Consider the following 26,399-nt stretch of genomic DNA (forward strand, 5'->3'; position numbering starts at 1 on the left):
ACTATTTGTGGCAAATAGTTAAATGTGTAATAAAATTCGTATGACGTATTTTTTTGAGAATTATATAATAGAGAATTTTATCTGGTATAATTCTAAAATTTTATATAATTACTGAATATAACCGGTCTTCAATGGCTGCCCATTGCTCATTGACGCTGGCCTGCAGGTAGCACAGACCTTCTTCTCAATTTGTCACCACACACTGTAGTCAAGGGGATTCAAATCAGGCGATTGAGGTGGCCAAATGTTTTTGTTTCAAAATGGCATGTTGGCAGCGAGCCAATCCTGAGTCATTCCAGAAAAAAAAAATTACCGAGTTACTTGTGCTGAAATTTTTTATTTCCGGTCACGGAACCTCGAGATATAAGCGTTTAAAATTTAGTCCACGTATTTATGCAACTACCGGTATATATTATAGATAGCAAAAAAAACTACGAGAACCGAGACCAATAAGCAATATATTACGGTCTTGATTCGAGTTTGACGGTTCTGGTTCGCACAGTTCAAGGACCAGAACTGATACACTATAAGGGCACCACCTTTGTAATTGGTAGTATAAGGAAGGAATTTTCTTTTCCTTAGCAGTAGACATTATTATTTTATTCCTTGGTAATGAACATCATTTTGGAACATCGAGTTGGACCGGTATGTTAGCACTTATTCCATTGCCAAGGATCTGAAAATTAGCCAAAAACCGTGCCACACGTGTTATCGCAATAGAAACTTTTGGAACGAATTGATGTTTGCAATTCTTTGTTGAAACGTAACGAAATTGATCCATTTTTGTAGCGTATGTCAACTTGCAATGAAAAATTGGTCACATATAAGAACAACAGTCGAAAAAGACAGTAGGCAAAGCACAATGAAGCGGCTCAAACATTCGCCAGCCCCGAATTAACGCCCAAGAAGGTTATGTTTGGTGGGATTGGAAAAAAAATCCTCCATTATGAGCTACTCCCATCGGGCAAAAAACTCAATTTGCACCTACATTGTCTACAACTCACCAGATTGAAGCAGGCAATCGACAAGAAACGGCCAAAATTAGCCCATAGAAAGGTATCGTATTCTATCAAGATAATACCAGGCCACACACATCTTTAACGACGCGCCAGAAGTTCCAAGAGCTTGGATAGGTGTTCTATTGCACCCACCTATAGTCCTAACCTGGTACCAAGCTATTATTACCTTTTCAAGCATTTGCATAATTTTCTTGATGATACAAAACTGGCCTCAAGAGAGGCTTGTGAAAATGATGTGGTCAAGCTTTTTACGGATAGGTACGAAGACTTCTTCAATCCCAGAATTATGAAATTGCCTTCCAAATGGACTAAAGTTAAGCAACAAAAAGACATCTATATGATCTAAATTGGATAATCCTAAATATGTTAATTTTATTGTCAAAGTAAAGAGAAAAAACGCTCGGAATTTATTACTTCACTATCATTTCTAACCCTTAAATATTCTCGTAGTGTGGATAATAACTTAACTATTACAATGAAAAGAATAGGATATGCTTCTTCAATCATCCCACTTTACTCGTCTCTAATCGATTTAAAACAACACAAAAAGTACAAATCTAGGCTTGTCTGTACATATTATTTATATTTAATTCAAATATCTGTGTTAATAATTTCCAACAAGTAGTATGCAATCCTTTTTATCTCTAAAAGACATTTGTTTCATCAGATTTTAATGGAAATAACCTCATTTTATTTTAGGAGACCTCGAGTGTCCTATGTTTTTCCTTCTCAATAAACCTCTTTTTTTCATGGCTATGAAGAAAAAAACCTGAAAGAAGGATAATTTATTTTATTTTGAATTGAAAAGGAAAGGAATAGAAAATTTTTATTCTGAAGAAAATAAACTCAAACACGATTCACAACAATTAATAGTTTATAATAACAATAACACTAAGATAAATAATAATTAATTATTGATAGAATGTAAAAACAAGCCTTTACATATGCACTAAAGAAATGATCAAAATGTGACGAGGTCCTCTCTTAAGCAATAAATATTATTTTTTTACTTATTTTGGTTGAATGATTTTGTAATAATTTTTATTTTTAAATTAAAGTATGTCTCATTGTAATAATTATATATAATAATAATCATCTAATAATTTTGATACTAAGAATGAAATGCAATGATATTGTTATTATTCAAAATTTGAGCTCTTTTAGGCCATAAAACAATAATAATTTAAGATAATTCTGAGCAATATTCTATTTTCAGTTGGTGGGTGATTGGAATGGGGAGAGAGATAGAGGGAAGGATCAAAATGGTAAATAATGTGTAATTCTTTTTTAATTAAGAGCACACATCTTGAGCGAGATGAATCTAATAAGGATTGTGATTTCAGTCTTTTTTGATGATGATGTTAATAATAGCTTTAATGGAAATTTTGTAGAGGAATAGAAGATGAAGAGCACTCCATAACAACATTCAGAGTATGAGAAAATGAAGTAAAATTACCAAATATATAATTAATTAATGATGTAGAATAAAATCCTTGTATTGAATTTGAAAAAATCGACTGAAAAAAGATGGGGTCGTGGGAAGGGGAGATAAGGCCTTATTCCGTGTTACAAGAGTTAGGAGAACCAGACAAGTCATCTTCATCATCAAAATCGTCAAGTTCATGAGTATTTCTCGTAGTGCCAGGAGCCTCCGGGAATGCATTGGGAAGTAGGCTTGACGTACGACGATTCAAGAAGCCCTTTATGAAAAGAGAAAATAAAATACAAACATAAACATTCATTAATCAATATGGTATTGTATAGTATTTTGTCAGTCCTTATTTATTAAGTCCAGTCTTAAGACCGATCCTGTCAGTACTAGAAATGATTAAAAAATGGATAAATAAAGTTAGACCGAAGTTTTTAAGTTTTTCGACTGATATGCAGGACCGAAAGTGAACTAGACGGGACTGCAATCTCCAGTCCTAAATAAAGACTAACAACATTAGTATTTTATGGATGCTTTTAACAACCCACCTTTCGAACTTCCCTCCTTGAAGAAGCTTCAGTAATTCCTGAAAGCTCATCTGCCTCATGATCCACTGTAGACTCATGAGGCATAAGCATGGGAGGTGCTCTAAAGATGTATGAAAAGGGATAGTAAAGTAAATTAAGCACACTTGCAGCATAAATATCCGCATAGCGTGTCAATTGAGAACAAAAGAATGTTTGACGAGATCCTGATCTGAATAATGAACCTAGTAAACCATAGGATATATCCATCTCATAAATTGCATCTTGCATGGACGATCGTATTTTGGATATGTCAGGCTTAAGTTTGGCTGATGAATCCAAATCACTGTAGAAATGAATTTTGAATTACAAACATATCAAAAGTATGACAGAAAACAGAATATCCTTACAGATAAAGATCTGCGAGTTGAGCATCCAAGCTTGCAAGCTTATCAAAGAGCTGTCTCTTATCTGTCCAAACATGAAGTTCATGATCCAATTCCGGAACAATTAAAAATGTTCTCCATCCTCGAAGTTTCTTGGATTTGAGAACATCTCCAAAGATGTGATCTCCTACATAAAGTACATCCTTTCCTTTAGCTCCGATGAGTTTAGACATGACGTCACAAGAGCCTCCTGAATAGACAGCACCTTCTTTGAGATCCCCGGTATGATGTCCTAGCACCAATTTCCCTGTCTCGACTTGTACTCTTCTAAGACTCGTCCCTTCCCCAAAAAACAATGGCTTACGACCATCAACAACAACAAAATTAAAATAACTTCTCCAGGGTTCAACATCAGGGAAATCAAAGAGATAGTTCATTAAGGCATCCGTGTACCACCATTCAGAATTGGTAAGAAGAAAGGTTTTAGCTCCAGACTCACGGATTCTCTGGAGGAGCATGGGAAGACGAGGATCCTTGTTGACATATTTATCTACCTTTTCAATGGTCCTCTTTTTGATATTACCTCTACAATGAACATAGTCAACAGAAGAGCGAACGTCTTGAAAAATGGATTTGAAGGACATAAATACTTCACCATACTTGAAGCCATGCTCAGATCTAAGTAATAAGATGTAATGACATTTGTATGTGTGTATATTGAGAAATGAGAAAATCCTTGGGACTTACGCAATATATTCGGGCGAATTCGTAAAATAATCAACGATACAAGCCAAAAAGTGTGTTTCTGGAAGATTGAATAAAGTATTCACGACATAGATACGACTATCATCCAATTGAATCCAACCATTGGGATATTTCTCACGAATCTCTTGACTACACAAAAAAAAAAAGATATAAAATTGAAATTAATATGTATATATAAATAATTATCACAAGATAATAATTACGTTTTTAGAAAACGGAATCCATGAACACAGACAAGAATATTTCCATAAGCATCTACCTTAAGGAGATTTCCTAGAAGAGTATCGAACCAAAGACCCCTAGATGGAAAGTCAGGATCATATTCAAAATCCAATATGGCTTCAGGGTATCCTTCTTCCACCAATCGGGTTTTTACTTGGTCAAAGCCAAGTATCTATAACATAGAGAAAAAAATTATTATTATTCAATAGTACAGCCGTTAATAAGTCACCTCATATTCCGGCGACTTATACTCTGCCAATGTATAGTCCATGTCGAATCCATAAAATTTTATTTTATCCAAATGAAGACTCTTGTTTACAAAAACCCTATAAGTAGATATTTAATCAATCAATTGATAAATGAGATGATGAGGTTTTGTCCACCAATAGTGTTGGATCGGATTTACTAATCAGTCATCTTTTTTTAATGGTCCGATCTTTCCTACCATTCAAGGGTACTGAGGGACCGACTAATTGGTCCTTTAGTACTAGCTATCTTTTTATTTTCTTCACTTCTAGCCTAGTATTGAAGAATATAAAAACGAAGGAAATAATTCATGATAGCCATAACGTACCATAATTATTTATAGCCACGCACACCAACTACAGGTATCATCTTGTCTCATCGAAACTTCCCCCCTCAAATGACGTATTTAGTGATTACATCTTCAGAGCTGTTGTCAGGGGAGTCCGCAGGAGGAGCTGTACCCCCCCCCCCTCCTCCCAAATTAAGAAATTTTTAACTGTGGATTTTTCAAATTTTTTTCAAAAAAAACAACTTCCAAACAAAGGGAAGGGAAGGGATCCAACATTTTCGACAAATGAATATCCCTCAGACACTTTTCAACAGCAGCAATAGCTTTTAATTTAGAGCTCATGTGAGTAAAGTATGTACTACCTACCGATTAGCAACGGGACGATGACGATTCTTCATTGGTGTTCCTCCATTAGGAACAGTGACAGAACTCGCGACAGTTGTCTGAAAGTAATACATGATTATTGTAAGTAAAGTCTCAAATATTATAAATATTAAATAACTAATTACCATATTCTCTTGGATCGATCGAGTCGGCTCTGGAGGAAACCTTTGGTAGTTGAAATTACGCTAAAAAAATAGAGTATTAGAACATATATCATATTTAAACATAATATAGTATTATAGTAGAACACTGCTGCGTACTTCTCCGTTCATGTAGGAAGGAAGTGGCTGTCACTAGGAGTTGTTTGTTTGAATCAGAACAGTTGTTATAAAAAAAGATAAATCAAATGTAATTCTATATCAATGTATTAAGTAGATGTTGTTTTGAATTAGGGAAATCTAATCTATAATCATTCCAGAGGAGCTCTGTATAGTGTGGATACAATGAATGACTAGAACAAGTGAACGTAGGAGAATAAATAATAATGATATGGATAATTTTACAGGCACTCTCAAAAATATAATATGTTAAGTGCCCCACCACCAAAAAAATTAAAGGAAAAAAAAAGAAGAAAAAAAATTAAACAAGAATTTGAGAGCATTCATTTATTAATAAATATTAGTGTTGGATCGGTCTACAAAAACTAAAAAGACATCCATCGAAGGAGTCTGGTCCTAATAAAATTACTCAGTCCAAGGACCGGTCCTTATCAGTATTTTATGGTAACAACAACAGCTGAAATAACGTAGTTACTAACAGTGTCCTTTCAGCAGTTAAATTTAATATTTTTGAAGGGATAAGATAGCTGAATTTTAAAGTAGGAAATGGGTAAAAGTTATTATTATACTTTCAAGCGATCATTAATTATTTTCTTCCTTTTTGTATTACTCAATCTTAGCTATGAGTAAAGAATAGTTATACAGATAGATAGGATTGAAGTACCTTTGACATACTAACACAAAAATACTTTATGCATTTTGTTGTCAGCTGTCGATTCTCTTGTCCTCTATACCGGATCAACCATCATTATTATATACTCATCTCAATTATGCAAATTTTTGAGAGGTTTATAAGTCATTTTTTTTTTTACAGTTTTCTTTTAAGCAATGTTGTAGAACGCATAATACGCTGTCGAATAGTAAGAAAACATTTTACCAGTTCCTATTATGAGCAACATACGAGAAGAGAATTGGATACATGGATGCATTGTAAATTATCTTCCTTAAGGGTCCAGTTTGCTCCCCGATAGCCTTCTGAGACAATCCCGCGTAGAGGAGCTCACTATTTCAATCCTCTTCTTGTACTGTGTGCTCATGGTGGCGACTAGGACAATGTTTTTCTTAGCAATTGGCCGCTAATTATATGTTCTACAACATTTTTGAAAGAAAAATTGTAAAAAAATACGCTTACCCTCTCAAAATTTGCATAATATAGAGAATAGTAAATAACAAAGGTTGGCCCGGGATATACATATTGGTCATCTTATTATTTCTATGAAAACATTTTGGCTATCATATAGAAATATAAATGTACAGCTAAGCTTTTAATACAATATAACTAAGCAGTATTATAATTCAGTATCGAATAAAATAGGATTTTAATATTATGAATATATGTAATTCATTTGAAAAGTTGTGAATAAATAATGTTACAATAATAGTCTGGATTAACTTAAGAGATAACTAGCAGTTGGTGTGATTGACTTATTTGGCCAACTACCAGATGATTTCGATTGTTCTTTTTGTTTTTGGAGGAAAGGTGGCGCGACGCAATAAAGGTAAACGACGTGTTAAATGATAAAAAGATTGGACCGATACAAAAAAAGACTGACCACACAATTAGTCCTAGTACAGATCCAACACAAATAAATGTTAATATTATACAATCTTTGGGTACAGAGTAGTCCTTACAGATGTGAAAATTGTCGAAATCTTCCTGAGCATATATTTTTTTCTATTAAAGTGAACAGGGTCGACATTTTAAATCCAGAAGATTGAAGGATAATGTATGTATAAATTTATATCCCAAAATTAATTCCGGCATTAACAAAACATTTGCTTTTACAAACCGGTTCGACGATCTCATCTTCAGATGACACATTTTGTTCAAAGTTTACGAAAATTGATAATTCTTCCATATTTTGACTATATTTTTTGATACGCCTATATACCAAGGGTAATAGAAATACAAGATTATACCATAACGCGTGTACGACTGATGTTTGACTTCTTCCGCCACACTTTTAATATTGACGCCATAGTAGATGAGTGGCTGCGTGTTTTGTCAAAATCTTGTTTTTCCTGCCCCGCAGTCCGTACGACACATTAAATTGAACATTCTATTAATAATGACGTCATAGACTATGAGTGGTTGCATGTTTTTGTCAAAATGTACATATCTTGAGTAGCAGTCGGTACAATACCTCAGATTGAAAATTCTAGCGGGCCCGATTACATGATGGTCTAACCTGCCTATATTCCAGAATTTCTTATAAAATGACATACAAATAAAATTTTCAATATTTGTTTCTAAAACAGTTATTTATCCTTCATAAAGGGGAAAATTAATTACAATTTTGATGATTCGCCAACGAGAGTCGTTTGAAATGTCCGTGCAAAGTGGAAAAGATGGAACTACTGGCGTGTATCGAGCTTATTTTTAGTTGGTAGCATGTCTTGGGAAGAACACACATCAAATTTCAGCCAGATCAGTATGTTTCTTTCTGCTTCCAGTTGATTGAATAAAGGAATCGGCTGGAGAGACTATGGTCACTGCCTTTTAGATTCGCAAGGAATTATCCTCATAGACTATCCGGAAGAGGGTAAAACGATTACAGGAGCATATTGCTCATCGTTATTGGACCGTTTGAAAATCGCGCTACAAGAAAAACAACGACAATTGGCCCACAAATGTCATTTTCCATCTCAACAATGCAACAGCTTGTGTCCTCAACATTTGTGGTCACAAAAATTAATGGAAATAGGGTTCCAACTCGAGATACCCACAGTACTAAGAATCTCATGCACCTTCACTCTTATATCATTCATCACTGTATAATGGATTTTATCCATTACTTCTGGAGTAGTAACCTCAACAGGGTGTCCAGTACGTTCAGGGTTACTTCTCCTAATATGGCCACCCCGCAACATTCCTCCACTTCCTCGATTCAAACGAATGTTAAACAGAAGGAATTAGAGCAATCTGTCTGAAAGTTGGTACATGATTTTACAAGAGATGCTACTAACTAAACATAACCTCGATACGCGCCAGTAGTACCATTCCTCAGACTTTTCACATACTTTTCAAACGACCCTCGTATCAAGTTCACCTGTTTAAATGCTTTTGAATGAATAGTTTCAGTGCTAATACATTCAAAAGTTAAATTCCAAAGGAAAGAACGCAAAATATATAATTTAGATAAAAATCTTCTATATGAGTTGCACTTAATATGAAATAAATTTCATATTAAGTTTTTTATCCACATCTCTTTAATAACTTCAGAAATTGAGTTAGTAACAATAACTGATGACAATGTAGTTATTTATTATTCCTATTGTAGAGTCTGATAAACATTTAAACAAAAACACATGTACGCACATAAAAACATTTACGTTTTAATTTAATAGTACACACATAAAAACATATATGTTCAAATTTAATAATGTACAGTTTTCAAAAAAAAAAATTATTGAGCCTTAGTTTAAAAAACAGGCATTATTTTATTGAATCTAAGGTTTCTTTTATGAAGCCGTTCCAAAAGCGTTCTCTGATGATTTCGTTATTAATTTGAAGGTAAATAGTTATTATTAATATCAGGTGAGAAAAAAGTAATGAGACCTTCTAAAAATACCGTTTTGAATAGGTGTTGTTGATTAAATCTAAAGTTCTGATTATTTTTGAATAGCTTAGATTCTAATCCTTTGATTGATGTACATGCTGTAAGCAAAAATTATGTATATGTTGCGATAGAGGCAAGAAGAGCAGTCATTTGGTATTCAAACCACGCCGGGAGGAGCACCTCAGACATCATGAAGGCCTTAAACGTCAGCTAAGTCATATTCTGTCGGGTCAGAAATCGTTTGGCTGATGGGGACAGCTTGAAGGACAAACCCAAAGTGGAAGACCCACCAAAGTGAAGCCTGGAGACATCATGGAGCCCTTTAAGGTAGCCTCAAAGATGAACGTGTCAGAGTACGCTAAGAAGAAGAAAGTGAATCGATCTACTATGGGATGGCCATCCAAAAGGCTAGAGAAGGTTGCTTAGAAGATTGAGAGGTCAGTCCTCTCCCAACGTCAAAAATAACTCCGTCTTCAGCGATTTCAACAACTCTGGAATTATCAGAAGCACTATAGCAACCGGGTAGTTGTTTTCTCTTATGAAAATACAACAAGCAAAATTATCAGGTGGTATCCTTTAGCAAGGTTGACAACAGCATCAGGATAGTCACCAAGACTAAATAACCGGCCTTTGTGATAATGGTGGGGGTTGTGACATCAGCTGGAGAAAAAATGCCTCCAATTTGGTTTTCTGTTTGATACCAGTTACCTGCAGCCGACTAAATGATGGTGTCGAAGGACAATATGGTTCCATAGACCATGAAGAAGCACAACAAGGCCACATACGTATTTCAGCAGGACAGGGCTCCGGCCCATACTGGTAATATTGTACAAGAGTGGATGGGTAGCATCATGAACTTCTGGTCCCAGAAATTTTGGTCCACTCAGAGCCCAGATCTGAATCAACTTGATTACTCCATTTGGTATCAAATTGAGAAGTAGCCCTGCAAAGTCCGCCACCCGAATATTGAGTCCCTGAAGCCCTCCGTTAAACAGCAGTAGAGGATCATGAAAAAGGGCTACGTTGCCAATGTGTGTAAGGGTTCCGGAAGCAATTAGAGGCGGTCATTGAGGATAATGGTGGTCAGATTAATAAATAATATGCATTGTTATAGTGAAAAATATTATAGAATAAATTTTTATATTTACATAGAATTATATATCTATTTTCATATAAGGATCATAACTGGTGACGAATCATGATAGTATGGTTATGATATCGAAACAAAAGAACAACGTCCAATTTGAAGAGCCCAGGACGTGTAGCAAAAAAAATGCCGAACACGCAAAATATTTCTCACCTTTATGCCCCTCAGAAACAAACTAAACATATTATATAGCTTTAAAAAATAAATATATGTTCCTTTATGAATGTACTAACATAAAATAATCTAGAATACCAAATATACGATGCCCGCGAAATTAGAAAAGTAACCTTATTTTTTTAACGTTACTTTTCTAATGTACCACAAGGGATCAATAAGAATTTTTATTCCTGTCCTTTTTGAAAAGGACCATAAGTAAAGAATAACCAGTGCTGAAACCCTGGTGCATTTTTTACCTGGCCCGTTAATTTTTAATTCGTTATATAGAAAAAGAATTTTCTTTTCCTTAGCAGTTGTGATTATTATTTAATTCCTGAGTAGTGAACATCCTTTCCTATATGGATTCAATGATATTCAAAATCTGATTGAACATTCGTGTGTACTCATTAAACCCTGAAGATTTGTTGCAGTTACAATTGAACCCAAAAATATCCGTACCCTTTCAATCTTTTCCATATCTATAAAGGAAATTTTTTTAACTTTTCTTTTTAGTAATGATTTTGTTAATAATTTCTATTTATAGTCTAAAACTATCAAATTCTTCTTTATATCTAAAATATTTGTTTATGTCTCGATTTTTTTTTTTTTTATGCTTGTTTCGAAATTATTGATACACCTCAAAAAAAAGTATAAATAACAATCCCATTTTCTGAGGGATTTTTTTAATCATGGTGAAGTCTGAAAAGATTAGAAGACAATATAATACAATTTACTCGAGACATCAAGAATTTCCTTGAACTATCTACTGAGTTATAAAAGTGTAATGAGCCAATTCCTCGCTTCAGTGTTATTCAACACTCAACCTGACCAAGACTAAGGAGTATGAAGAGGACATCCGTCAGCCTGTTGTCAATTCCCATAATCAAGTTGATAGCTATAAAGATATGTCCATCAAGTTTTATATCCCAAAATCCTCTGTCCAAAGCAGCATCACTAAATTCAAAAGAAATATCCATGTCGAGAATCGTACTCACAGGAAATCCAAACCGAGATATGCAGTCATAGAGGTTGCCAAGAATCCAACAAAATTCTCAAATCCATCCAGCAGGTATGGAAAGCAACAGGAACTTTGGTAGGACGATCAACTGAACAAAGAATGGGATCCGGGGTTGTGTGCCAATAAAGACTCCACTCCTCAACAGGCCATATATGGCCATATATATAAGGCCAGGACATATATGCCAATGACTATATTGATGATGAACTTAACTTCTGGGCACTGCGTTGCAGTCCAATAAGACAAAGGTTGAGTTGTTTGCACATAACCATTATCGCCACATATGGCGACAGAAGGGTTAAGCCTTCAACCCCAAAAACACTATTGCAATAGTGAAACAAGGTAGTGGAAGTATCATGATTTGGGCTTGTTTTGCTGCCAAGAGAACTGGAGAAATTCAAAAAATTGATGGCACCATGAAAAAGAAAGACTACATCGAGATTCTTGAAATGTATCTCTCAGCAAAGATACTTAAGCATGTAATACATTGGTGGTTCCAGCACACATCCAAAAAAGTTCAAGAATGGCTCAATAGACATAAAGTTAGGGTCATAGACTGGCCAGCCCAAAATCCATACCTTAATACTATTGAGAATCTATAGACTGTATTTAAAAAAACAGTGTGGAAATGACATCCAACAAATCTTTAGGACCTTTGGAGATTATGTCAAGACGAATGGGGCAAAATCGATCACCATGTTTGTTTTAGTATGTGAAGGACTTATCTCAAGCGTATTCAATATTTGAAGAAAGCCAGAGGCCCTGTCACAAAGTAGTCAGTCCTTTTGCTCTCTGGGTATGAATACTTATGAAACGCCAAAAATGATATTTTATTAATTTACTCGTCAAAATGAACAAATTGCTATTATTTTTTTGTTAAAAGTAGTTTTTGATTGACTAAGAATATTCGAAATGAGTTTGTAGATCCAACATGAACATTTAATTATATTTTCTTGGCATTTTTATCAGAGTACGAATAGTTTTGAGCTCAACTATATACAGGGAGCGGGGATCAAATTGTCGCCTACATTAAATCTTGATAACTTGAAGAAGACATTATCAAATAAAAAACCGGTTACCAAATAGGAAAGCTATTCTCGTCAGCTGACAATACGTAGTTCAGTTAACATCATGCCGTCATCATATGAGGAGATAAAGAGCTATAAGTGGAACGAGGAGCTTTCGAGGTCCGCTGTAGTCATGGCATTGGTTAATAATGGAGGTGAAATCTCCAATTCAATGATTGCTTCAACCTTAGGAGTGAATTTACGGACTGTTCAACGTATCCGTAAGAAGCTAGAGGACACCTGGGATGTTGATGCCACCATAAAGAGGGCACCCAAGGAGGAGGGCGCCGACAGGAAGGTCAAGGACACCGACTTTGTCGACAAGGTGAAGAAGATGGTGGAGGATGACCCTGCCAGGTCCATGACTGGATCCAAGGGGTGGCCGGAGACAGGCCCTGGGTGTGGCAACGGGACTCAGCACCCTGCCATGTGTCCAAAATCTCCATGCAGTGGTTAACCGAGAACTGTTATGACGTCGTAACCAAGGATTTGTGGCCTCCTAACTCTCCTGACCTTAATCCTTTGGACTATTTTGTCTGGTCTATGTCGAGAGACATACCAATAGACATCCCAATAGCACCAAGACCAGCCTGATGGACTCCATCAAGGAGGTATTCAGCAACATGGACAATGAGATGGTCAGAAGAGCCTGTGGGTGGTTCAGAGGCCGTAGCGATGCCGTTATTGATACCAACGGTGATTATATCGAATGAATGGCTACTCTATATCTTTATGCTCGTCATAGTTTTGATTTTCAATAAAAAAGTTAAAAAATGTATATTTTGTGTTGTTTTTTGTAGAAAAATATTTAGGCGACAATTTGATATAATTGCAAGTCCTTGTTGGACTCAGAGTAGAATTGGGGATTTACATCGGATTAATTCTAGGAATTGTCCTTGTTTAGATCTTTTTCTCCTTCCTCTCTTGTCACAGCTAATTGAAGCTGATCTAATGAAAACGTCATGAGCATTATTATTCTTTCTCTCCTCCAAAACATTATTCAAATTGTCAGGGCTACAATGTTGATTTTCGGTTTCTTTTTTTGTAACAAACTCATTCTACACAGGATTATCATCATTAAGAATAACTTATTACTCATCAAAAAGAATATATTATGAAATAGCCATGACGTATTAAGTGAGACAAGCGAATTGACAGCTGACAACAAAATACAATTAGTATTTTTTGTGTTAGGCACCCTGTCAGGAGTTAAATAATAAGGACAACTAAAAATACAGACGATTGACATCACTAGTGATCTCTATCAGCAAATATGTCATCTATCAAGGTTCCCAACATGTACATTTCATATCCCTAAGTATAACACAAACCTACGAACATATACAGTGTATTATACTATCATAATATTTTATAAACAATCTATTATTGTATTGACTGAAAACAGATCAAGAGATAAAGTATTTATTTGAAAAATCAAAAGGAAATCCGACTCCATTGATGTGTGAAGGCGATGAAAAATGAAAAAAAAAAAAAAATATCTTAGCTAACTACATAATACAAGGTATGACCTCTATTTAACAACTAACACGATTTTTTTTTAAATTGATTTTCTTCTAACTTATCATCACATTTAAATAAAAACCAGTGTCTTATGAAGGCGAAAAAGAAGAAAAAAATATCTACACTAAAAAAACAAAGTAAATCTGACTGTAAGTATGAAAAACAATCACCGGGTGCACTGTATATACTGTGATCCCTGATGTATATTAAATACGAATACACTAGAAAGAAGAAAGAGATGATAAAAACAAATTAAATCACACATGCATTTAGTTCAACTCATATTAATAAAGACTAAAAAGGAATTAAAAAATAAAGAATTTGTCTTTAAAGGAGGCTTAGCAACAAGCTAAAGTACTCCCCTAGCGCATTAGGTCTTTATTTTGTTCAAGCTCTTATTATTTTTTTATTCTTGAGGGGAGAACATTTAAGTAGCTACGCGTGAGTGTCCTCATGAAAAACGGAGACTAATACCAAAGACTTATTGTGGAACTATCTTCTATATTATAGAAGCAAACTTCGTCTGTTTGTTGACGCCTTATAAATCTGGACAATGCAGGCTGAGTCCAAAAAGAACTTAACCTTATAATTTCTCAAGAAATAAGACAGGGGAACAGTTTTGGGGTGGAGAAATTTTGTGCAAAGAAATTGAAGACAATAATCGAATTTATGTATGAGCGCGGAATCAAAAACTGATCTCAGTTTTTCTCTCAGTCATCCGAATTCTGAAAAATCTGAGATCATAGTAATTCGGGACCATTATCATTCAGAGTCATTTTTGACCCTTACAACAATCCCAAATTAAAATTAGGATTAATAAAACTTATTTAAAGTGTTTTATTGATTCTGTATCTTGTACTGAGCTCGATATATTTCAATTTGTAGGCTGAAAAATGATGAAAAACGACACTCTTCTTTAGACCATTATAACTTATTCATAGTACATAGTGATTGTTGGAGAAAAAAACCTCCAAAAATTCACAATATTAAGACCCTTCCCAAAAACTAATGTTGGATTTTATTACTATAGGAGTCAACAAATGAAAAAATTAATTTTATAAGAACACAAATCGAATCCGGACTGAATTGGATATTGTTGTCAAACTATTATTTATTTTTATCCATTAAATATATATATATTATTTTTTTTAAATAAACAAACATGTTGATACTACATAATATAAAATTATGAAAAAATCACTAGAAGGAAACTTTAGATTAGGACTTGAAACTAATCTACAAGGAGAAAGGAAAGAGGTATCAAATATTTACATTGCAAATAATCCACAACAAATATTTTACAATAGAGAGTAGAGTTGTATAGAACGATATATTTTTTCTATTAAACAATATCAACAGTCAGGGGCGTTAGCAGGGGAATGGCTGGAGGGGGTGTAACACCATCCCAAAAAAAATATTTTTTCCCCAAAAAATTAATTTTCTGCCAATAGCTATGGATTTTCAAAAATTTTGTGAACAGCTGTGAATTTTATAATTTTTTTTTTTTAAATATAAATATAATTGTGTGTGACCAGCTCTGGATTTTTGAAATTTTCTGAGAACAAGTCTGGACTTTTGAAATTTTTTGTGAATAGCTTTGGAATTTTGAACATTTTTTCCAAAGAATTTAATAGGAATTGAATTTTTGGGCTTGCAAAAAATTTCAATTTGATGTACCGACCCAACTGCTGAGCAAGACAGAAATGACGTCATAGAGTATAACAGCGTTACTCTAACAGTAACAGTCAAGGAAGAAGTTATATAGCTTCTTTTGGTAATAGTTATACTCTTTGACGTCACTATTATAAAGCGTGGTGGAAGTCAAACTTTTGTAGGAAAAGCGTTATGGTATAGCCTCGTATTTTTATTTAATTTGCTCTACTAGAATAACTTGCAAATATATTTGGACAGTCAACACAAAAGCAAGCTCGGATGATTTTTCTACCCTGGATTAAGTTTGTATTTGAATCTAACAGCCTTATATTTACAATTATTTTGATTAATCGGAGGGGGCGTTCGCTGATTGTCCTTAAAAATTACAAAATTATCAATCAGTTATAGAAAAAAAAAAGTTCTATTTGAAATCTGCGAGTTCATTATTCATCACTTTTTAATAAAAATTATTTTATCTCTTTTACAATGGTTATTTAGTGACATAATTATTTATTTACAAGGCTTCATCAACAGAGTTGCGTAAATGTGAAGTAAATAATTAAATTGATCATTTCTATTTCTTTTTTTCAAGATTGGATTTGTGTAAACACACCACATATACTTGCAGATAATAAAATAACGTTCACTTTGAGGGTATATAAATGAATAAATGTACGCGTCTAGCAACAAAACGACTTTTATCAAAGAACTTTGTGTATTGTTTAAAGCAAAATGTTTTGTTATCTATCCTTCTACAAAGAAAGAATGACAAACGACTGACACATTTATATAATTCTGGTCAAGTAATGTGCAAAATAACCTTGGTTAGAAAAAAAAAACTATTCTTGACTATTTATTCTCAGCAATTATTTTCTTATTGATAAAGTAAAGTTTATCCTGTATTCGTCTGAGGGCTTGGAAAAAAGTCAGTGGGTGCACTGAAAAAAAGGCCCCTGATGTATATTATGATGATACTTTGATCTAAGATGTAGTCGTATTAATGTATTATGAATTATTCCAAGGATGCGCATATACGATCGAGTGTGTATACAGAGTGCTGTGTTTTGTATATAATGATCCATGAAGTATATCACAAACATATTTTTGATATAAGAAATAATAGTACAGTCAATATTAATGAAATATTGCTTGCGTGTATACAAGGTGCACTGGTTTTAGTGCTTCCTGATGTATATCATATTTTAAATATTAGTATAGTAAATATTAATGAAATATTGCTTGCGTGTATACAAGGTGCACTGGTTCTAGTGCTTCCTGACGTATATCATATTTTAATTTAAGAAAAAACAATGGAGTCGTATTAATTAGTCAGTTTATATTGCAGGCATCTCCATGTATATAAAGAAAACTGGTCAATTGTTGTTGTTGTTTTTCGTTATTGCTCTCTTATGTCATAATTAAAGAAGGGATCTGTGTAAAGATAAAATAAAATTTCCTACTTAGAAAAGGAAAAAAGTAGATGCGTGTGTTCTATCTTCTATTTCATTCATTATTTAATAGTTTCTTGGGGTGTCAACTTTTTCCTCTGAAGTTAACATTCTCTCCTATCTTTGGTGTAAATAGACATAAAAATTCATAAAAAATCAATATCAGTTTTTAATTTTCCATGCACTAATGATATTTTTAATACAGGTAACAACGACCAATTACGTGATGTTCTAACCTTGTATTTATATTAACCTTGGGAGGTAATAAAGGTTTTTGAGCCTGTTTGTTTGTTAGTCACCTGGATTACAGCTAAAGTTACGGATCGATTTTGATCAAACTTGATACCAATATTATATATGTTACAGTATGAGGCCTTTAAATTTTCAGAGTTCAATCTAGTATAAACAGTAAAAAAATGCATAATGGACCATGACTTTAGAAAAAATTGAGATACATTACTCAATTTGATTTTATGGGGATGTCTTGCCCTCTGCCAAATGTCCAGTCTAGTTAATAGAAAAACAAGGTTAGACCATTATGTAATCTAACTTACTAGAATTTTCAATTTCATGTATCGTAACGACTGCTAGGCAAATATACATATTTTGACGTCATAGAGAATAACAGCTGTACTACACATTTACGGTCAATGAAGGCTGATCAATTAATACAATTGTTCACAGCTCATTCTAATTCAACCAATCAACGTTAAGAACACTGACTAGAGGGACGAAATCAGAAAAATCAACAGCTGATTTTTGTGTTAGCAAAGAAACACCGTGATGGAATCGGTCTAGACCAAATTTTAAAAGAGACTGATCGGACCTTTTCTTTTGTAAGACAGAACCAAATTAAATTTTAATCTGGGAGCGATTTAAAATTCTGAGTCCAAACTCCTCTTAAACCTAAAAAGACCATTCCACTTATATGTTCCATTTCAAACAAATGTGGATATGAGCAGATATAACTTGGCGAACGAAAGTTTTAGAACTGGAGTAATAACATACTATTCCATGTTATCTCGCTCAATCATCTAAAAAAAAACTGCATAGCGTCTAGCACTGTTGACTACGTTATCAGGAATGATGGATGAGCTCAGGTGCATCTTACTTCACTAATTTGTATATTTACTCCACTTTAAGATACGGTATGGACAAGGAAAAATTATAATATCGAGTGGGCCATCAAAATCTACACACTTCAAATTTTAAACTTCAACAAGATATAATTTATTAATTAACAATAGAATTTCAACATAGTTAATACTATAAATATATGTGAGGCTGACCTCTGTTAATATTGTCTTAATCATTAATGTAGTCGCCCTTAGCTGCGATGATGGGTTCTAGGTGGAGGTAGAATGAGACCACCCGCAGTAGTCATGGAGTCCCAGTGCTGCTTGTCATTGGCTTTGAGGGCCTTGGTTTTTTAATACCGGACACTGTAGATCTTCCCCTCGACATGCAACCAAAAGGTGTAGTCAAGGACGTTGGCATCAGAGCTGTAGGGGCAGAAAAGTGTATAAAAAAAAGAGTTTTGCAACGGAGGAGATGAGTTCCTCTCATTGCCGGTGTCAAAAGTGGCCTCTCCAATCTCAAAATTATCTTTCCACCAACTTTTTTGATAGCTCTCTGGGCAGTCTGCTGTGAAGCCACGATATCTCATGGACTTAGGGGAATTGGCCTGGGTTGTTTTCTGTAACTCCTCCTGGTCCAGTTTGGCCAAGATGACAGTGTTCTTCTTCCTTTCCAACGTTTCAGACTTACTGACGGTGTAGAAGGTGGTCTTGGAGACGCCCAACTGCAATTATTTTCTCGACTTGTACGTAAGCTAGGTAGAGTTCAAAATTTTGTTTTGTGGTGCAACTAATTTTTATGCTTTAATTTATCGACAAATTAATTAATTTCAGTCACTCAACCTTAATTATTAATTAAATTAGTCAGTGATCAGATTTCAATGGACCACCTGGTAATATTTAAAGCGGTTAAGTTTTTAAGCCTGCTAACTAGTACGTATATGTGCCATTTGGAGGGAATGTTTTTATGATCTAATCACACATTGATACTCCTATGTTCCATTTCAATAAAAAGTGGTTTTTTTTAAATCCCAGTTATATAATGAACTAACAAAGAGTTACCCGGCGTTACTCCAGCCAAGGAGGGAGAGGGAAATAACATTGACAAGGGTCAATGTTATTTCTATTTAATGTTCAGACCCCTTCGATTCAGGTGAGCATTATAATATATATATTGTTATAATTTTCTTTTTTTAAATTGTGTTGTCAAATTCAAATATCATACCAACATATATGCATTAAAAATTTGTCTAGATGATAAGTCTATCTTTCTTCTTGGTTTTTTTTTCTTTCTTACAAAAAAATAGTCATATCGAAATTAGCATAGAATATTACAACAACTGATTTCCACTAATTTTGCAAAAAAAAAAAAAAAAAAGCAAACGCAAAATTAGTAAAAAGCATTTATTGGTATAGTAACGTGAAACACAGACCTAATAATATTTTTTTTTCGTACTTTCAAAAACAAAAACGTTATGGAAAATAATGTCGTCTACAAAATAACCCTGGATAACTGATTCATTTTTTATAATATAGTAAAAATTATACGATAAAATGTTCCAGAATTGAAAATACTTATAAACTTAATATCAATATATGTAGTTTTTCGTACAAAATGCATCGTTTTATGACATTTCTCCTTAAAAATTGAAAATTGACGTTCGATAAAAATAAAAATAAACGAAAAAAATTGAAAAAATATTAAGAAAATTACAGATATATAAGTTAACCGTCATTTTTATTTGTCAATTTTATATGCAAACAAACTTCGAGACAAATTTATACAAAATTTATTTAATCTAGGAATCCAATATCCCATAAAAAATCCATTTTTGTACCTGAAAAAAAAAAAAAAAAAAAAAAAAAAAATTGCCCATTACTTTTTTGATTTTGAATAAATTAAGAAAGCATAGTTATTCGTATAGTTAATTTTTGAGACGCCGGTCAGTTTTTGATTTATAGCTCAAGCCCCTATCTAGTCTCCTAGAGCAAAAAAAAAACAATTTTTGTGTCTTGGGGTGCAGAATAAGCCCCAATATGACACACACACCCACCCACAAAAATCCACATCATCGTCTTAGCCTGACCGAGTTCAAAAGAGGCACCCATGTAAAGTTTCCGTCTCGTAGGTTCAACGGTGTGGCCATCCATAAAGGACACAGACAAATTCTATTATATATATATATGTACAGATAACATAAATTAATGCTAACAACAACGATATACATTTTTTTTTTATTTACAAGAAAATTATTTTGTCCTTATGGGAGGGTTAAGGTCCGAATGAGTTCGGACCATTAAAAACGATAACGGTACCGTTTTAGATTTTCATGACTAATTAACTACATAAACACATTAAAGAACAAAGATGATTGCATGTAACAGAATTTAAAACGTAATTCACTTATTTTAAAAAAATAGGAAAGTAGTCCTTAGTCATATTTGAAACATTTAGATGTAAGCAATCTTACATCTGCTATAATAGTATATTATACAAGGTTAATAACCTATATACATGTCCCCTGATAAAACGCATAGGGTATTTATTTCAAAAACAGAGACAAGTATTTAGCAAGATGATGGATCAAAAAACCTATCAATTGCTAATATATTCATAAGTTTCTAAACATAATTTATGAACTCATAATCGAGAAACAACCTATCACTGCAACGTTACTCTTTACTCTGACGACATTGACTATTCAGAAGACAAATTAATAAACTGGCATAGATAGTGACTATACTCTACCCAACATAATAATTTAGACTTGAGAGATGTCCAGGAATTGTGATTCTAATGACTATGAAGCACGTTTGTAATTGTTGAAGTAAACTTATAAATGAGCCAACTGTCAAGTTTCATACATTAATAGTACTTATAACTTAATTAGAAAAAAAACTTTAGAAACACTCAATGTAATCCATGGATTATAAATAAGCTTTATTCACATAAATTATAATAATTTTTGTAGCTGGAGTTGGTACAAATTGTCAGACTCAAACTCGGCAGCCCTGCAGTTTACAATTTTACCCATTTTGAGGGATTCTCAGTAGACATAACTTTGATTTAATTCAAAAGCCTTTTATAATTCATAAATCCATAAGATGGAGGTTTATTCAAAACTTGTTCATTTTATGTAGTAAAAATATCAACTTTGAGTCTACAAAATGGCGTTTCCTTCCATTATAATACAATTTATGACGCCAGTGAAAATACTCTTTCGGTTCAAAAAAAAAAATAACTCATATGACAATGGTCCCATGGTTTCCTTCTTTTAAGGGGAGTGAGAGAAGAAAGTTTTTGCCAATTAACACGAGAGCATCAACTCCTTTAAGACCTCCATTATCAAGTACTGGAACAAAGTATCCCCTCAGACGTGGTAAAGGCCTGGAAATCCTTAAGGATCAACGTATCGAGCGAATAATTGGCGAAAATGACAAACAGATCAAATGATTCTTTTCTTTTGTATTATTAAACCTTGTAAATAAAATTTATTGTTATTTACTTTCTAGTATATACAAGTCAAAGAGTGAGATATAGTGGATGAAAGATTTATGGTCTTGAAAATGGACAAAATACAAAAACTATGTTAGGCATTATGATCAAAATTATTATATCGCCTTTTAAAGACATTATCGCTTTACTTCCTATTAAAAAAAAATCCAGAATTTGAATGGAATATAATATGAAATGCCATCAAACGAAGGTAGGATTTGATACAATCAGTAGTATATCTTTTGAAAATCATCCTACAAATAGATCAATGATGAAAAACTATAAAAAAAAACTTTATTAATCCTTTTAAATGTAATTCACGTATTTATGTATTTTTTGATATGGTACATAATTGGAAAAATATTCGAAATAATTTTGAAAAAACAACAACAATCCACCGTTTGAAGAAGAAGAATCAATTTTCAAGCCATCCCACAATCATATTAACAAATTTTTTGATTTAGAACAGGGGAACCCCCTAAGCTTCACTCACAAATCAACTTAAAAAAACTGTCTATAAAAATAATATGGAAAAAATGAATGTTAAATTATATGATGCAATTTTTCATGAAAGCACTATTAATGGCTTAAAGATGGGTCTTAAAAACTGTAGTGTGGATGATACCATCAAATTTTGTTACATAAATCGCAAATTAATAAATATTACAAATGTAAAAAACAAAATACCCTGGGAATAAAAATCGTGATCCAACAAAATCACCTATTTATATTATTAATGATGAACAAATTGATTTGTTAAGAAAATTTTCTAGATGGATAAAAGATTGGTCGACGAAATATTTCATGACTTTTCAAAAGAAACATGTTTTGCCCACGAACACAGAGCTTTGGAACTGGCTGAATTACCAATATACTTGCTGGAAGAAAAAAAGAAGAATATTTTAAGTTCTGTCGGATCCATTAAAATCACATTTTGGGCAATATAGAAGAAAACCCAGATGCAATTTTGATATTGGTGTTTGTCAAATTATAAGATCTAAAAAAATCATACAGATTACTAACTTAAAAAAATACAATATCTTGTCCATAAAAGAAATTCATCAGTAAAATGATGAAACCGATATGGTAATTTGCGAAGAAATATAAGTAGAATGTGAACTTTTAACAGAAATATTTTGCAATTCGAATGTTGTTTGAGATACTTTTGATATTAACAGCAAAAATTTAGTATTTTTTGTCTGTGGATATATTTTACACTCTATTTCATAGAAAAAATGATATAGTTGTCTAGAAATGTTATTTCAAAAGAAAAAATATGTATAAATTACATGGAATCACCAATTTCACAAAAATTTTGAGAATAAAGGAGACTATCTGAATATGGTTTCAAGAGTAGGGATCACCAGTCCTAGCAACCTCATTTATAACACTAGGATTTTTTTAATATATATAGTGCGTTCAATTTAACTGTTGTTAGTAATATTTCTAAGAAATTCTTAATCAATTCGAAAAATCCACGAGTTGTTTTTTCCAAGTTTACGCTCGAAAAGATTAAAGGGACCAATGACATAGGAAATTTGTAGTACATAAAATGTAATTATTTGATTCAAGAAATATGTAGGAAGATGTCTTAACAAATTTTTTAATTGTTAATTGAAAAAATTTTCTTCCAATCATATTAGTCACTTAAGAAATAATATTAATAATCATTAGGCCTACAAAATTACGTCATATACAATACATATTTATTTGTATTAATAACTCTTCTCTTTTATATTTAGTCTCCTTCTTGTCCATACATAGTAAAAAGCTTCCTGTTGTTCTCTTTAGTTGTCCTCGGATATGTCATGGCTATTTCATAATTTATGATTTCTGTTAAATAAACGCTGTAATTAATACTTCTGTTTCATTTTCAAACGGACAGAAATACAATTTCTTGTTGATCCTTCGTCACATATAATATATTGACCATTTTATTATTCCGTGAATAAGTTTTGGCTATCATTAGAAATAGAAATGTATAGCTAGGCTTACAATAAGTTACTACTAAACAATATTATACCACAGGAACAAATAAAATACTGTGTAGGATTTTAATATTATTAATATATAATCGTATATATCTAATTCCTTTTTAAAGCTAGAGAATAAAGTGACAATTATAGTCTGTTGGTAGTTAAGAAATAAACAGCAGTTGGTACGACTGACTTATTTGACAACTACCAGATGATTTTGGGACTTTTTCTTGCTTATTATTGGATGAAAGGTTGCGTGATACAGTAAAGGTAAGCACGTGTAGTTAAGTAACGCCATGTTGAACTAATCCCCTCCTAACCCTAACGACCCTGTAAGTGCATATGAATTGCACTTAACAACATTTTTCTAACATATTTTTAGTCGAAGAATTATGAGAGTACCGATACTAACTTGGGTACCGGAGCCATGGCAAAAAAATATTGGTATCGTGACAACACATGTTTTTTATATAGACAATAGACATGTGGCATGTTTAACTCAAAGCATCTCCAACGAATATAGCAAATTTTGTGATAAAAAGAGTTAAAACTTTCCCCCGTATTCTGTATATTATAAATAAATAAAAAGCATGTCGTGTCAGGCCTTTTTGTAAACTAAAAAACAAACTTGTTAAATGAAAGTTATGACGTAGTTGTATAATTATATGTATATTATAAATGCATAAAAATAATATGTTTTATCTCTTTCCTACCTTTCGATATTTATTAGGCATTGATTGTTCTATGTGAGTATTGCAAGTTGATATGAAAAATGTTCGTCGATTAGTAAGGTACAAAACAAAATGTGTCATTAAATGAACGCCACTAATTAAAACGATGTACAAAGATATCGATAACAATGATAAATTGTAAACACAGAATGGCAAAATGCCGAGAGAATGATGAAATATTTGATAGGGGTGGAGTCCCATTTATTAAGTCTGATTAAACACTTCAGCATTTCAAACTATACTAATTATTCAAGAGCGATAATTATCTTTTTATATGATACAATTGGAATAATACTTCATTTAAACTAATTACTTGGATTAACATCAAAGTCTCCATATTTGAGAGTCTCAAGACTCGACTCCGAGTAATGTGAGTGAAAAGACTTGCAACTAGACTTGGAGCTATAATAATATCAAATATGTCTTCATTTGTTGTCAAACTATAAAGTAACATTTGTCGAATATACATAGATACATGTCGAGCACGTATATAAAAAAAGACACGATAAAAGTGTGAATGGAACAAAGGATTGAATTCCATCTTATTCATTTAGATAGTAAGTGCTATGAAGAACAGCGCAGCGCATTCATGTAACACATTCATAAATCTTATAGTAATAAGTTAATGTTATTCGAGAGAAAATAATACATTTAGGAAGGTCACAATTCTTTGCTCTGCATAAAAGCAATCTTGAACAAAAATTAAGGAAAAGAGAAAATACCAGTTTATTTTATTATGCATGTACAGTCAGCCCAATATTTCATAGATATATTGGGCTAATTGCAGGCTTATTTTTCAAACTACTGGAATGAGTTAAGATTCCCAAGAATTCTAACTGTAGTTTAGAAGCTTTAAATGATTTATGTGACTTATATCCCCCCCTTTTAACCATAAAATCTATACATTTCTCATTCTGTTATTGTGACTATGGACTTTGGCTACTTGAAATGCAATTTGCGGCAGAAGCAAAGTAACTTTAAAAATATCATTCAAACTTCTTTTTGTTCTGACGGAGCACATATTATGTGCACTGTGTTTGAACACACACTGTCTCCTAAAAAAATCAACGACAACGAAATATTAATATATAGTATTATTCAGTAACTCCTGCAACCGATTATTTTTCAAAATTCATTTTGAATAAGGACAATGGGGAAAAAAAATATTTTTGTATAGTTTGAGATAATGCTGATAGAGTTACAAAACGATAGTCATAACTGAAAGAGATGTGTAACATGAATTAAGATCCCAACTCAAGGAGATCTGCTAAGTTTGGAAAAAGAAAGAATGAAGAATACTAACACCCTTCCCTCTCCCATCAATGTCAGCACTGACTAGCTAAATATTCCTTTTCTTCTTCTTCTTCTTCCCTTCTCTCTTTTTCCTTCAATGACACACAGCACCAAGTGGCAAGTTTGTATGATTCTATGAAGTAACAGTCAGCCGCATTACTTACTGACTACTCTACACTACTAAAGATCTTAGATCCTATTAGCTAATAGTTATTGTAAAATAATTGATCTGATAGGATTAACGCCAAGAAAATCAACCATCAAGTAGCCGATTAACAATACTTTTGGGCCACTCCTATTTCAGAACACAAAAAATCTCACTAAGCCTTCTTTTGATTCGCTATATAATATAATTTCTTTATGACATGATTTGATGAAATATAATTATAATAAATAATACCTACCTCAAAATACTAAATTGAGAAGGATCTCCAAGACTTGAAAATTTTGACAAATAAAGGGGCGTTTGACGTACTGGATAAACAAAAGCGGATAGAACTCACAAGGCTTCGAATGTAAGCGTTTATTCTATAATGATTATAATACTGAATGTCAATAACTCGCTTCTTCTTTACACACCATATATGAAATGCATACTACTTACTCCCTGTTTGAAAACTTTCCTTCTTCAATCTTAACAGCAGCTGAATAGACATATAGTAGATCTCGTGAAAGAGTAGAGGGGGATTTTAAAAAGAAAAGAAAGGGGGTTTAT

General features: G+C 32.9%; 2 protein-coding genes across 4 annotated transcripts in view; both read right to left on the bottom strand.

The window, feature by feature from the left end:
• Positions 1 to 1,803: 1,803 nt before the first annotated feature.
• Positions 1,804 to 26,338, bottom strand: Nt5b (5' nucleotidase B). Of its 3 annotated transcripts, none has more exons than XM_071891748.1 (9): positions 26,089 to 26,338; positions 5,390 to 5,449; positions 5,247 to 5,323; positions 4,575 to 4,671; positions 4,327 to 4,517; positions 4,106 to 4,252; positions 3,383 to 4,036; positions 2,997 to 3,318; positions 1,804 to 2,719 (listed from the first exon to the last, which is right to left on the bottom strand). In XM_071891748.1, the coding sequence occupies exons 2-9, from the start codon at positions 5,390 to 5,392 to the stop codon at positions 2,576 to 2,578; spliced, it is 1,635 nt and encodes a 544-aa protein (XP_071747849.1). In that variant the 5' UTR covers positions 5,393 to 5,449; positions 26,089 to 26,338; the 3' UTR covers positions 1,804 to 2,575. The 3 variants fall into 3 exon arrangements, with proteins under 3 accessions (XP_071747849.1, XP_040576978.1, XP_071747848.1); XM_040721044.2 differs by lacking the exon at positions 26,089 to 26,338 and adding an exon at positions 24,374 to 26,006; XM_071891747.1 differs by lacking the exon at positions 26,089 to 26,338 and adding an exon at positions 5,525 to 5,810.
• RpS11 (ribosomal protein S11) overlaps positions 17,042 to 26,399 on the bottom strand; it is a 91,065-nt gene continuing 81,707 nt past the window's right edge. The window contains exon 5 of the mRNA XM_040721804.2: positions 17,042 to 17,053. The gene's annotated coding sequence lies outside the window, so the exon portion shown is untranslated. The remainder of the gene's footprint in view (positions 17,054 to 26,399) is intronic.

This window comes from Lepeophtheirus salmonis, chromosome 11 (genome assembly GCF_016086655.4).
Source record: "Lepeophtheirus salmonis chromosome 11, UVic_Lsal_1.4, whole genome shotgun sequence".
In the NCBI taxonomy this organism is placed as follows: Eukaryota; Metazoa; Arthropoda; class Copepoda; order Siphonostomatoida; family Caligidae; genus Lepeophtheirus; species Lepeophtheirus salmonis.